General features: G+C 40.1%; 1 protein-coding gene across 1 annotated transcript in view; it reads left to right on the forward strand.

Moving 5' to 3' along the window:
* The window catches only part of slco3a1a (solute carrier organic anion transporter family member 3A1a), a 40,399-nt gene extending 33,811 nt beyond the window's left edge, over nucleotides 1-6,588 (forward strand). The window contains exons 4-10 of the mRNA XM_080762569.1: nucleotides 461-733; nucleotides 1,031-1,195; nucleotides 1,598-1,799; nucleotides 2,578-2,746; nucleotides 3,659-3,837; nucleotides 3,999-4,063; nucleotides 4,416-6,588. Coding sequence (XP_080618695.1) covers nucleotides 461-733; nucleotides 1,031-1,195; nucleotides 1,598-1,799; nucleotides 2,578-2,746; nucleotides 3,659-3,837; nucleotides 3,999-4,063; nucleotides 4,416-4,774 — 1,412 coding nt within the window. The 3' untranslated portion in view covers nucleotides 4,775-6,588. The remainder of the gene's footprint in view (nucleotides 1-460; nucleotides 734-1,030; nucleotides 1,196-1,597; nucleotides 1,800-2,577; nucleotides 2,747-3,658; nucleotides 3,838-3,998; nucleotides 4,064-4,415) is intronic.
* Nucleotides 6,589-13,632: the final 7,044 nt, after the last annotated feature.

Consider the following 13,632-nt stretch of genomic DNA (forward strand, 5'->3'; position numbering starts at 1 on the left):
ACAATGTCACATATCCTTTAGATGAGGCCAATACATCACCCTCCAGCATAAATACAATAATAAAATAGAAAGGTGCAATTCTGTGAAATTGAAAGTGACACGAGTTGTGAGGAATCCACTGGGAACTGAATTCCGTCTTATTATACAATATTATATATTGTGATGTCATGTGAAAGCATGACAACAGTGTGTGAAGCATGACCAAAAGCTTTACTTCTCTGCTGTGAAAACATAGTGTGTTGCCTAAAACAACCACACTAATAAAACACCCTAAACTAAACCAACATACAGAGAAACACCTTAGCACCACCTCAAAACCGTGTGTGTGTGTGTGTGTGTGTGTGTGTGTGTGTGTGTGTGTGTGTGTGTGTGTGTGTGTGTGTGTGTGTGTGTGTGTGTGTGTGTTCTGTATGTTCTGTATGTTTTGTGACATTTGTGGTTACACTGTGCCTCCCCACAGGTAAGCTGGACATCACCCCCGATGACCCCCGGTGGATCGGGGCCTGGTGGCTAGGTTTTCTCCTGTGCGGTGCCTTACTTTTCTTCTCGGCGATCCTCATGTTTGGCTTCCCCCAGTCCCTGCCGTTAGGGGATCGGGAGGGCGGGCCAGAAAGTGAGCAGGCTATGCTTCCTCCAATCCTAAGTCCAGACAGCGAGACGCCCAAACCCAGCAACGGGGTGGTGCGCAGCCATGAGCCGACCAACAGTCCCACCTGCTTTCAGCAGCTTAGAGGTGAGAGGGCAGGACTCCTTCACTAATATTTTAAACTTGATTTAGTGAAAGTTTAGTCATTTTGAATGAATAATAACAATAATAATAATAATTATTATTATTAATGAACGATTTGTAATTAGGAGCTTTAAATGGATAGCTTTAGTTTAAATGTCATCTACCTAATCACCTACACAGCATTTTGTGTTTATGTTACACTCCTAGATTTACGTTAATACTGAGGATTTTTCTATGTAGAGATCAGGCTTGCCAGTCTCTAGCTCCTCAAATAACACCCCACTTTTACCCTTCTTCCAGTGATCCCCAAAGTGACCAAGCACCTACTCTCCAACCCAGTCTTCACTTGCATCATCCTGGCTGCCTGCATGGAGATCGGTGTGGTGGCTGGCTTCGCCGCATTTCTAGGGAAATACCTGGAGCAACAGTTCAACCTCACCACCAGCTCTGCAAATCAGCTCTTAGGTTTGTATAGAACATGCTTCTCAACGTAGGGCCGGGTGACCACCCTTACAGGTTTGTACACTCCCAGCATTAGATTGATACTGAGGTTTTGGGGTCCCAGAGATAAAACCTGGTATCAAATGGGGATCCGTGGCCTAATGCATATGAAACTTGGGGTCCTTGAAATTAGAAGGTTTAGAATCACTGAACTAAGCTATACTGGAACCCCTACATAACAACCCCAATAAAAACGAATAAGATTCATAATTAGAAACCCGTAAACTATCCATTTGGACCCTCTGTGGTCCCTGAGAACCGGTGGTATAGAACACACTCACACGGAGTCATGCAATGTCCGCCACCTTTACCCATCTCTGTTCCTGTCTGATAATTAAAACAGTGCCTTGGCCCCACTCTCTGCAGGTATGACAGCCATTCCATGTGCGTGTCTGGGGATCTTCATGGGTGGTCTTCTGGTGAAGAAGCTGAACCTGTCCGCCCTGGGAGCCATCCGCATGGCAATGCTTGTCAACCTCATCTCCACCGCCTGCTACGTCTCGTTCCTCTTCCTGGGCTGCGACACAGGCCCCGTCGCTGGGGTGACCGTTAATTATAGCAAGAATGAGTAAGAACACGCTGCACTAACTTTTTGATGAATTGAACATGGTGGACCCTCTTGTAAACAAGTGTAATGCTTAATTAGGTCGTCCACTCACAGTCTTTGTATTGAGTTTGTGCTTGAAATGTACTGTAATTCTGCAAACTGTTAATAAATATTTCAATCAATCAATCAATCAATCAAACTACAATGACCTTTGAAGCTGCCGCTGGCCACAGGCTCTGCCTCTAGATGATCATTGAGTATTGTTTCTATTTAGGCTTAATGTTCAGGGTGAGCATGTTCTTGTCTGCACAGGTAACTATGGTTGGTCCCGATGAGCTTGAAGTGTAGATGACTGCTGCCTTCTGCTGCAACAGAAGACTATTTGTTGATAGCACAATTATTCTACTTTCATGGCTCAAAGCTGGACTGGCTGCTGTAGGGTTGCAGCTGCAGAATCACACTTAAACTGAAACTTAAAACATTGACAAGCATTTGGTAAAAGAGACCTAGCAGAAGATTCCATGATAAATGTATGCATTGCTTCAGTGATTTTATTCAGTTTGATGTTGCAATGTTACTGTAATGTATAAGGCTTTGCTTTTTCTGGTTTTTTTTTTGCTGTCAATGTAAATATGTCTCAAAGCTAGTTGAGATCATTATAATTCGACTTGGTTTGGTTGTGAAATCACAGGTTTAAACCCACTTCATGAGCTCTTTTAAAAGGCATATTCATTCTTATTTATTCACTGCTGGCGGTATGTGCATGACAAACATCTCAATTTACTCTGCCTTTGTCCAGGACGCTGCAGGTGGGCCAGAAACCGGCAGCTCAGTGCATCAGCCATTGTAATTGCTTTACATCCTCCATCAGTCCTGTGTGCGGTTCCAACGGTGTCACCTACCTGTCTGCCTGCTTCGCCGGCTGCACCACTACGGTGTACCCAAGGGGGACATCAAACATCTCTCAGGTCATTATCCTGGCACGCTCTCCTTCAAATGTCCAGAAATAGTCACAGGCGGCAGTTTACCTCACACTAGGCAGGTTGGAAATGGCGTCTCCTGGATACGGTTATCCATTTGTTGTGCCGTGACGGTCAAGTGTTACTTTAGACCTCAGGAAGCTGGATGGTTAATGACTCCCCCCCATGATGCAGTGCTGGCCTTATACTGATTTATTCAAGCTTCAATAAGATTTATTTGTCACTCGGTCATACAATATTGTTTCCAGTGAAATATATGGCATGCTCCACCAGACCAACATAATTATATAAGACAAACTAAAACTAAATGATTTAATAAAAGAAAGGTATATGGGTGGAAATTGTGTAATACATCCCATCCATAACACCTGCTTAATTCAAAGTTAAAACGCACTAGAGGTACTGTGTTAGTCAGTTTGGCTGTCTGTTATCTTGTACTGGGTAGCCAAGCATTGCTGTGGTTCCTTGAGACCAGATGCTGACTGTGCATTAATCCTCTCTATATTCAAATCACATGCGGGGAGCTGTGAGCTCAGCTCTGTAGGGTAAATCATTACCGTTACCTCCGTCTCCCTCCTGCAGTCAGACCAGTAACCTTTTCAGAGATATAATAATGCACCATTCGTTGCCACGGTGCTCTTAATAAGTGCTGCTTTTCAACAAAATATTTGCCCAAATGCTTAAATGGGGAACAAAGGGCCCATGACGTATTTTCACATTAACTCAACAGTGTTACTTTAACTCTGAGATGGACCTTTGCACATTTAACCAAATGGAAATGTAACAGTCTATTTGGTTACATGTGTACACTCTGATTTACAAATATATTAATACATGAACACTGAGGGTTTTACTGTGTCACTTATTGTCGCTTTGTGCCAACATCCTCTCTCTTCTCAGAACCTGACAGGGTGCTCGTGTATATTGAGCGAGGGCGAGACTGCCACTGGCACTGCGGCCCCGGGGAAATGCCCCAGCCCCGGCTGCCAGGAGGCATTCCTTATCTTTCTGTGTGTGATCTGTGCCTGCAGCATGATCGGCGCCATGGCCCAGACTCCCTCTGTCATCATACTAATCAGGTAACACCAGCCCCTCACACTTCTCACTACACCAAGCATGAGTTTGTGTGCATATTTGCATTCCTTTGCATACATATATTTTTGTTTGCAAATGTGCAGTATAATACTGTAGGTGTGTGTTCACATGGAAGTCTCATTAAGATGTCTCTCCTCTCTTAAAGGACTGTGAGCCCTGAGTTAAAGTCCTATGCTCTTGGGGTGTTGTTTCTCTTGCTCAGACTCCTTGGTAAGACAACTTCTTTATTTATGTATTTTTTATATTTAATCAAACATTATGTCATTATAATGTTTTTAGATTTCTACAGATTTGTATGTGTGTTTCGACTAGCTGGTCTTCCATTATGTGTTCTTGTCAAGAATGGTGTGAATATTGGGATACATGGTGGCTCAGCCAATTAGTGCACAGATCATAATATGCCCCTTGGAGCCGCATGGACCTTTTTGCTAACAAACAGCAAGTCTGACAAAATTACAGTATATCGCAAAATCGTTTTAGAAAAAGGAGAAAATGGGTAGCCTATCTGACCAGTGATGGTTGTGTTCAGTCAATCGCGCTGATAAGACTTTCCATTTTGCAGGGTTCATTCCCCCTCCCCTGATCTTCGGTGCCGGGATCGACTCTACATGCCTTTTCTGGAGTTCGGAGTGTGGTGATAGGGGTGCTTGCTTGCTGTACGACAACGTTGCTTACAGACATCTGTATGTGAGCCTTGCCATTATTTTGAAGGGCGTCGCCTTCCTCCTTTACGCCACCACCTGGTATTGCTTACGCAGGAACTATAGAAAGTACATCAAAAGTCATGAGGGCCACATGACGCCAACTGAATTCTACCCCTCCCTCACGGACATGGACGGTCCCAAACTAGTGGACAGGACAAAGTTTATATATAACTTAGAGGACCATGAGCTTTGTGAGAATATGGAGTCTGTTTTATAGTGTTTATGACAAGAGAAGGACAAAGTACAATATCCAAATTCTCTTGAAGGAATATCTTCTGAAATTATTCTTTATTTTGAAAGGATAAAAAATGGTTTTGATAAAGGTAAATCTATTTAAAAGCGCATTCAGGTCTTGGGAGACTGTTGCTGCTCTCTGCTTCACATCCTTGGTAATTTTAGAAAGGGTCCACTTTAATTGTTAACTTATCAGCCAGATGTTGTCCAGTGCCAGTGAATTCCTGTGGTGATTTGGTGGTAGAAAAATGAGATAAATCTGTCTGGCTCAGTCCTAATTCAAGTCCTTGTTGATTATTAGAGGGTTGATACATTGCTACAACTATAGTTGCCATATTCTTTCTAGGGCTGTCATGATTCCAGTTACATATTTGTGAAGAATGGCAGGCTCCTTTCACTTACTGTAGAGCACTGTGCATTCTGTCTTGTCCTTTCAGAGACGAGACTGTAATAAAGTAGGTGGTTTTTCATTTGTCCATACATAAAGGTTGCCAAGTGTTTACAAACTCCAAAGGTCATTCTTTAATACATGTCAGTGAAACAGAAAGCTATTGTTTTGGGGCTGTTACAAAGAGGAGAAATGCTATTAAAGCTACAATCCGGGACTTATTTGAAAGCATAAAACGCTCTTTTAATCAACATGTATGGTAATGTTAATACAATATAACTATCACATCTGCAGTGGTTGGAGGTGGTCTCCCTACTTTTCCATTGAGACATTTCGACCCTGGTGTCAGGTAGTACACCTACTGGTTGACAAATAAAGTTGTTGCAGACGGCGCACTGGAATGCGACACTAGATGCTCTGTCATCTTTATTGTAGTTAGTTCGGACATCATTGCGCCTCTCTTCATCGGGAGAAGGAGACAACTGACATAAAACTTACGGATTTTAGCTTTAATGGGCCTATATTAGATGCTTTTATTGTCAGAAAATCAAATCTAATAATAGTAAATGACATGGTGTTTTAGGTCATTGTGCACTGTTTGATTTTTTTTCTCTTGCTGGATCATAGACACTGTTTTTGATACTGCTTAGACTACACAAGTCTATCTTTTATAGGTGCAAAAGAACTTGTGCAATTCATATCTAATACTATACAGTCTTTATCGTTAGACTTGTTGTCAGACTTCAGGTTGATTTTTCATCACAGCGGTTTTCTTGCATTTCCATGTTTGTTTTTTTGTCTTTTCACCTGCAGAGTTGATTCAACCTAATATGTCTTAATGAGGGATTGTCCAAATAAGATTGTTATTTATATTCTTTTGACTTTTGCACCTAGTGGAAAAAGCAAGAATGTTGAGTTGTGTTGAGTGTGTTGACATTCAAGTAAAACAGGTTTGGAGTAATATATTTTGTTTTGTTAGCCTCAGAATGTTAATTAGATTGTATTTGAGAGGACAATATAAAAATACAGTATATAATATAATTATATGAAAATGTTTTCTGATAATGTCAAAGATGATTTGGGACAATTCATAGCAGTGAATTAGTATGTTGTATTATTACAAGAAACAATTTGTTGCTTCAAGCTAGGCCTGAAAAACCTTGAATGGAAGCTACAAAAAGGTACAGGAGGCAATGTGTTTGCAATGGCAGTAAAGATAAACTATGTCAATATCCTATGAACTTATTACTGTATATGAGCTCTTTAATGCTTCATGGCATATACAGTATGAATTATGTTACCGGTCTCTCTACAGTTACAGTTTTGACATTGTCCCTTTTCTTACACTTTTTGTATGGCAACATATCATTTATTTTACTCTGGAAATAAATTATTTTTCAGAAAATAAACTGCCTTTTGGAATTGTTATTTAAGTTAATTTTCAGAGACCATAATATCACATAATGTGAAATTATGAACCGTTTGTATACCCCGCTCTGCTATTAGAATATTGTAATGAAAGTGGATCTTTGCAGTCTTAGAGACACAATATCATAATTACAGGGGGTTTTGTTCTCAGACTCCCTGCATAGTAGGCTTAAATCATGCTGCCTCTAAAGTTTTCATTTGCTTCTCATTGCTCATTTCCCCCAATTGCCTCCAGGACTTCCCTCCTTTCCTCATCCACTGATAATACAATACGTTGTGACAGATTGGCCAGAGAAAATAATGGGGTAAGCACCATTGATTTATCATTCTTTGATTTGCACAGCAGCCTAAGAGCCTCATATCTGATTACTACATATGTAGATAATGTAGTGGAAAGTAAGGTAAACTGTTTTACAAGCTATACAAAAAGGAGATGTTAGATATAATTTCAAGTAAACATAGGCCCTATTTCATACTTTGGCTGTTTGAAAATAGACAATCTACACATCGTGGCGTGAGCTTGCCTATTTTAAGTATTTTTGTAACGTTTTGAACATTTCTGAAAAACAATAACATTTGGACGGTGGGGGAAAGGATGCCCGATTTCACCAGATTAACATGTGGTTAAATCAAAATATGAATTTATTCGAAGGTCTGTCTGGTTATGGTTTTCTACAGCAGGAGACAAAACACTCATTTGCATTTTCTATTCCATTGTTTGTTCCATATAGATTCTGAAGCTCTCCTTGATGTTTAGTTGAATAAACACTCGTTTCCCTGTACATCCAGGGATAAACGGCTAAACGTGCTGTCGGAGATGACAAAATACAGTTTTGAGAGACCCTATATGGTAGCAGCGGGTAGCTCATCGCATAAGTCATCAATACTGTATGTGTTCACAATACTGCAGACAAGACCTATTGCGTTCAATAGCAAGCTCATATCTACAGGTATATATGTACAGATTTTAAAAGCTGTCATATTGTCTCCTTAGGGCAATGGTTCTTGCAGGCAGTAATTTTAGTCCAATGATAGAAAACTGAAATTATTAAATTCAACCCATGTGAGAAGCCACCAGTTAAATTAGAGCAGTGATGAAAAGTAAGAAATAACATTTTAACCAGTCTCCTAAATTATCTTTGAAACATAATTTTGAAAGGTCACTCTAGAGTCTAGACTTTACCATTACCAGCGAGGGACTATTGGCCACCACCAAGCGCATTTGCCCCTCCAGGTAGCCCCCTTAATGCATGAAATACTCCCTTTATGAAATGTTGGTGGAAAAGCGTCACCCAATGGTTAAGGGCCAAGTTTGCAAGCAGAAGCAGGTTTGTTTTATTTACTCACTTATGTGTGAATTTGCATTCATAATATTAAATAGCAACTTAAGAATTATTTGAGAAAACATACAGTCCAAAGAACTGCATGTAGGGGGGAACATTGGTGTTGATAATGCAAAATTGATGGATATGCAGTATTTTATTTCACCAATTTTAGTTTCTAGTTTGACTCAGTTTCTTCTACTTTCACAAAACAATTCACTGTTTCTTCTACTTTCACAAAACAATGTAAATAGGCCATGTATTGAGGAAAACACAATGCATGGGCTATTTTTATACAAAGGGAGCATGTACAGTATATAAATCTTGTACACATTTACCTCCACTCTGATTTGCCTTACACATACTCATACAGTACATATACACTGAGGAGCAACTTCTTTATTTATTGTTATGTGAGTGCCTTAACTGTCTTTTAGTGTACTAGGCTATGTACAAGTACCTGCCTGGTAGTGTAGGACATTTATTGTTATGAGAACAGCTTGCGACTAAGACATAAGGTTCTTCTTTTTTTTATGTGTATAACCATGGTCTGATGATCTGATCTCTATGGCAGAGAACTATTTGACCACCAAACCTGTGTGTTTCATGTACTTCTTCTTTAAATACTTCTCATGCAATAAACTTCTATCTTAGAAATAATCTGTCTGTGTCTCTATCTCTGTATCTTGATTGAACCTGAATTATTCCACACGACCATTGATCTGGTGGTATTTGTGGAAGCATTGAATGTACACATTTCTCTAAGTCTAAAGACCCATGGTTCCACTTTGCCTGTACACAACATTTGAAATTAATCAAAGTTGTGCCTTGGACTGTGACAATTAATGTTCCCATCTAACCTGTGTTTAATGTAAAAGCCTATATGGCTTATATATCCCAGGTTTGTGTAAACAAACACACACAGGTATATTAATTGTGCTAAATCAATATCACACATTTATTATGTAAAATAAATATATATCTAAACTAAAACAGAGGCTGCTAACACATTAGTCATTGTTGGTAAATGGCAAATTGTTAAACTAATTAATACTAAATTATTTTTCAAATCAAATTGTTTGTGAACAGTAATGTAAATGTATAGTTAGTATATTTCCACAACAACATACTGTCCATTATGTGCTCTTGTGAAAACAATGGTATAATTGGCCCAAATTACACTATACAATCATGCACTCAGAAAAGGCAAGGTGTGAAAATATCTCCTACAGTGCAAGTACAAGTGTATAAATAGAAACAGAGAGACAGAGAGACTTTATCAACATAAATAAGCTACAATACATTATACTGGCTGAGCTGGAGTATCACTGACCTCAAGTAGGAATACATTAACGTGTACCTGTATCAGGATGCATGTCACACGAAAGCACTACAAATGTAATTATGGCTCATTTGACAAATGTCCTTGTTCAAAGTCAAACACAAGAAAAGCCAGGATAGAAATAGAACATGCTGCAGAATAGAGTTATTTTTTTCATCAAACAATGTAATTCAATGAATGTGTTAATAACATCAAAGTGTCAGTGAAATACTAAAAGTAATCCCTGATTAAACACTTTCTTATTTTCTCACACAGATATGTTTTTGAAGTAGAACATGGCACTCTTCAGAGTGTAGGTCTTTGCCAGGCTGGGTGGCTTAGGCCTACCTAGGGCTGTGTCAGTCATTTGCAGCTGGCAGGTTGCCAGGAAGCTGTGGGGGTATAAATAAGTGTTTCTGCGATACGATTCCAATTTGGGGTTGATTGGAGGTTGCCATTATAGTCTCTCAAGCCAGACAGCTATTCCACACTCTTTGAATCTGTAACTACGCCTCCTGAAAACTCCATACAGAAGTTGTATCTGTTCTCCCCAGCGATAAATTCTTACCAAGGCATTGGATGGGGGTTTGTTTGTTTGTTTGTTTGTTTGTTCAACACATCATTTTACAAATCCATGTAATTAGGCCAGAGTTAGCCAGAAGCTAATTTTCATATGTAGTCCCTGATTGATGTCATCTGTAGGACCACCTTTGTGCAGAGGAGATACATATGTTTTCTACAGAGTGGGAATACTGTCAGTTAGGGTTTGGTAATTTTTTTGAAATATGTGTTATGTCAGAAATAACAGGTACATGCTTGCAGCTAATAATTGTGGATCTAAATTGGCTCCCTTACCTCTATCCACACTTTTCCTGGGCTGTGTGTGCTCCAGTTCCTGTTGATTTCATTGGATATCATTGGTCATCTGACCAGTTTCATTGGCTTTCATTGGATCAAATTGACAGGAACTGGAGCACACACAGCCCAGGAAAAGTGTGGATACCTTCTAAGCAAGAGAAGACATGACACTGATAATTGTCTCCACCAGGCCGAAGGCATGGGGAGAGAGTATGTTTTGCACTCCGTCCGTCCGTCCGTATGTGTACAGCTAATCTCCGGCACCGTTAACCCGGTCGATGCACACACACTCCCTAGATCCGATATTTCATATTCCATCCTAATTGGCTAACATTGGCTTTCAAAGTTTGCAGGATTTGAAACAAAAAGCCTCAAATCATATTTGTAACTAATTTGGTGAGGGGACAAAATCCAGTTTTTGCAACAAACATAGACCTGATATTGTCATGACCGCCTTGTGATCCATGGCAACAAACCATGGCTGCATTTATTTGCATTTTCGCCTTTGGCCAGGGGAGATAGGCTTTTGGTCATCTGGCAGAGGCTCTCTGTACTACTGCTACAAGTTTATCACATGACTCCTGACTCCTGAGATAATGTGTATCAATTTGTGTGTGTATTGAAGGAAATTCAAATTGGCAAATCAAATCTAGTTGGCTGGCCTGGGGTGGCTCAGTGGTCCAGGCACCTTGGCTGGTAATCCAGTTTGGCAGTGTGCCGTGGGTTCAACTCCCGATGGCCTTTACTGCATGTCACCCCCCCCCCCCCCCCCCCATCTCTCTCCCCATTTCCTGTCAGCCTACTGTCTGTCCCTCTAAAATATATAAAATAAAATAATAAATCTAGGCTGAAATAGGTGTTGCAGATCTGTTCTGTGATCCAAGGAATCTAGGAGACAATGATTGTATGTATGGTTCAAAATGTAAAGTAGCCTGGTATAGCCCCACCATGAGGCCGATTTGACAAATGTGGATTGTCTTCCTTGGTCCTACTGGGAGTGAGCATGGAAAGTTTCACACTGATTGGACCGAGATTAGCTGGACATGGTCAGGAAAAAACATAGTCGCCTGTTGGCCATGCTAAAGACAGTGATAACTACTTGACTCACCAATGCAGCTTGGTAAAATTTAGACCATGGGAAATAGGCACTTGTTGTCCTCTAATATGGCCGTAAACTGGATTATACAGATGCATTATCCAAGATGATGTAAATATGAGCTGAATTAGCATAATCCGTTTTTATTCCAACCAGGTGGAGTCAAGTGTATAAAATGCACGACTGATAGCTAGCCTTACTAATTAAAGGTATGATAGAAGACAGTGCAAATGTTTTTACATGGCCATAAATTATTATGAGCTTCATGTGAAGTATCTATGCTCTGTACAGCTGCAGTTTCTTTCTAAATTCCTGCAAATACACTGATGGCTTTTAGCCATAGTTCTTGAAAATGAGTGAAATGGAATGCAATGCAAATAGACCCATTTCAGGCAGAGGCAAGTAGGTAGGCTATAAGAGGTCAGTTCCTATTTCACACAGGAATCACATTAAGGAGTTGACAAGTCAATGCACTGGACGCTCTCTTGTGTCTTGTGAGAGATATATCGTAAATTAATTGTAGAGCAATGATGGTGATCTCAAGTTTTTTGAGTTGCACTTTACTGGAATTAAATATGGGTGTACAGTAATGCACTGAAGCAAAGAATACTGATCTGTATCATAAATCATGTTTCAATATATTGCATGCTGTATAGTGAATATGCCTCTGTCATAGGTTCTTACCTGGAGGTGGTTTAGTGGTTACATCAGCCTATGTTCCACATCATACTGTCACTCTGGCACTTTCCCCAAATGATATGCTAGCAATTATAGCTTTCCTCTATTAATACGAACAGGGTTCCTCAGGCTACATTTATGAAACATTACTCACTAACTTCACTATGAACTACATGTTCAATTACAAGGTTGGTTGATATCCTACAAAGTCATATGGAATTATGGAATTGTCTTTAATAAAACAGAAAGGTGTTTGAAACCTTGGCTAGTGGCAATGCTACTGTCTCCCCTCAGTTCTCTAGAGAGCTGTGTGTGTGTGTGTGTGTGTGTGTGTGTGTGTGTGTGTGTGTGTGTGTGTGTGTGTGTGTGTGTGTGTGTGCAAGTGCATGCGTGGCAAGTAAGAGGAATTCTCAGACAGTGTTAGACTGGTACAGGAGGTGCAAGTTATTTATCATACTTTAATAGGTCTTCTGAGCTCCCATATAATCTCTACCTTTTAACTGCAATATGAGCCTGCACGACCAAGTTTTTCACCCACCTTACTTGTAATGTGATGAGACAATAAAGATTGATTCTTCTCTGATTCTTCTAAATTACCACACAGTCAAAACCAAAACCACAAAATAGATGTTCCTTCTTATAGTTAACTTTCAACATCCATATACTGTAATGATTCTGCTTTGAGAGTATAGGTCTATATATGTTTATTTCCCCTCTCTGTCATCTAAAATTCTTTTTTTTAAGATTTATTTGGGTATTTTTATGCATGATAGAACTGTAGGTTGACAGGACTCTAAAGGTTGGGTTGGGTTTTCGGTGGTCAAGCTGGTCATACTCAAAACTCATCCAAAGTGCTCCAGTCCCCAGAATGTCCTTACATCTCTCCACTTCTGGTGCTCTCTGAACTGGATGCTGCTTGCATCCATTTCAAAACACTGGTGATGACCTACAAAGCAGTACAAGGGTATGGCACCCCCCTACCTTATGATCCAACCCACACACCCCATCCTGTGATCAGTGGCTGCAGGCTGCCCATCTCTCTCCTCCCTACGACAACCTTGCCTCCACATCAAATTCTTCTCCCCACCTACATGGCTACCAAGCTGTGTAATGACCTCCCTCCTTCGGTCAGTATTGCAGAGTTAATTCCCATCTTCCTCTGCTTACAACAGCTGCAGACTCCGTCTCCATAGCCATTCTCAACACTCCTCATAGACCTTGTACCTTTTCCAGTCTGGATAAACTTGTCTGCTATTAAGTGCATAAAATGTAAATTAAAGCCTGCCTAGGCATGAAGTCAGAGAGCCATTGCATGGTGGTTTGGAAACACTCCTCCGTCTAACCAGGTTTGATTTGGTCAAGGTTTGGATCTTAATCTAAATAATAAATAAATAATTGTTTAACAACCACTTTGTGAAATATCATGTTTTTTTTGGGTGGTGGTGGTGGTGTGTGTGTGTGTGTGTGTGTGTGGGGGGGGGGGGGGTTAACTGTTGTGTTTTGTGACATCACATGCAGCTCAATCATTTCGAAAAGTTGTCTAGTGCAAATTTAGACGCAATTTCCCATTCAGGAAAATTTGCTAATGTCCACTGTAATATTAGGTTGACGATATTTCATTGATTTTACTACAGCACCGCTGTAGGGTGAAATATTAAATGAAAATGATACGTTGAGTCTATATTCATTTTATGGAAGCACACAGGTGTAATGCGATCGTCGTAAAAACTGTTCCATTTCGCTCTTTTCC

This window comes from Protomyctophum bolini (genome assembly GCF_963924005.1).
Source record: "Protomyctophum bolini genome assembly, chromosome: 4".
Lineage (NCBI taxonomy): Eukaryota > Metazoa > Chordata > Actinopteri > Myctophiformes > Myctophidae > Protomyctophum > Protomyctophum bolini.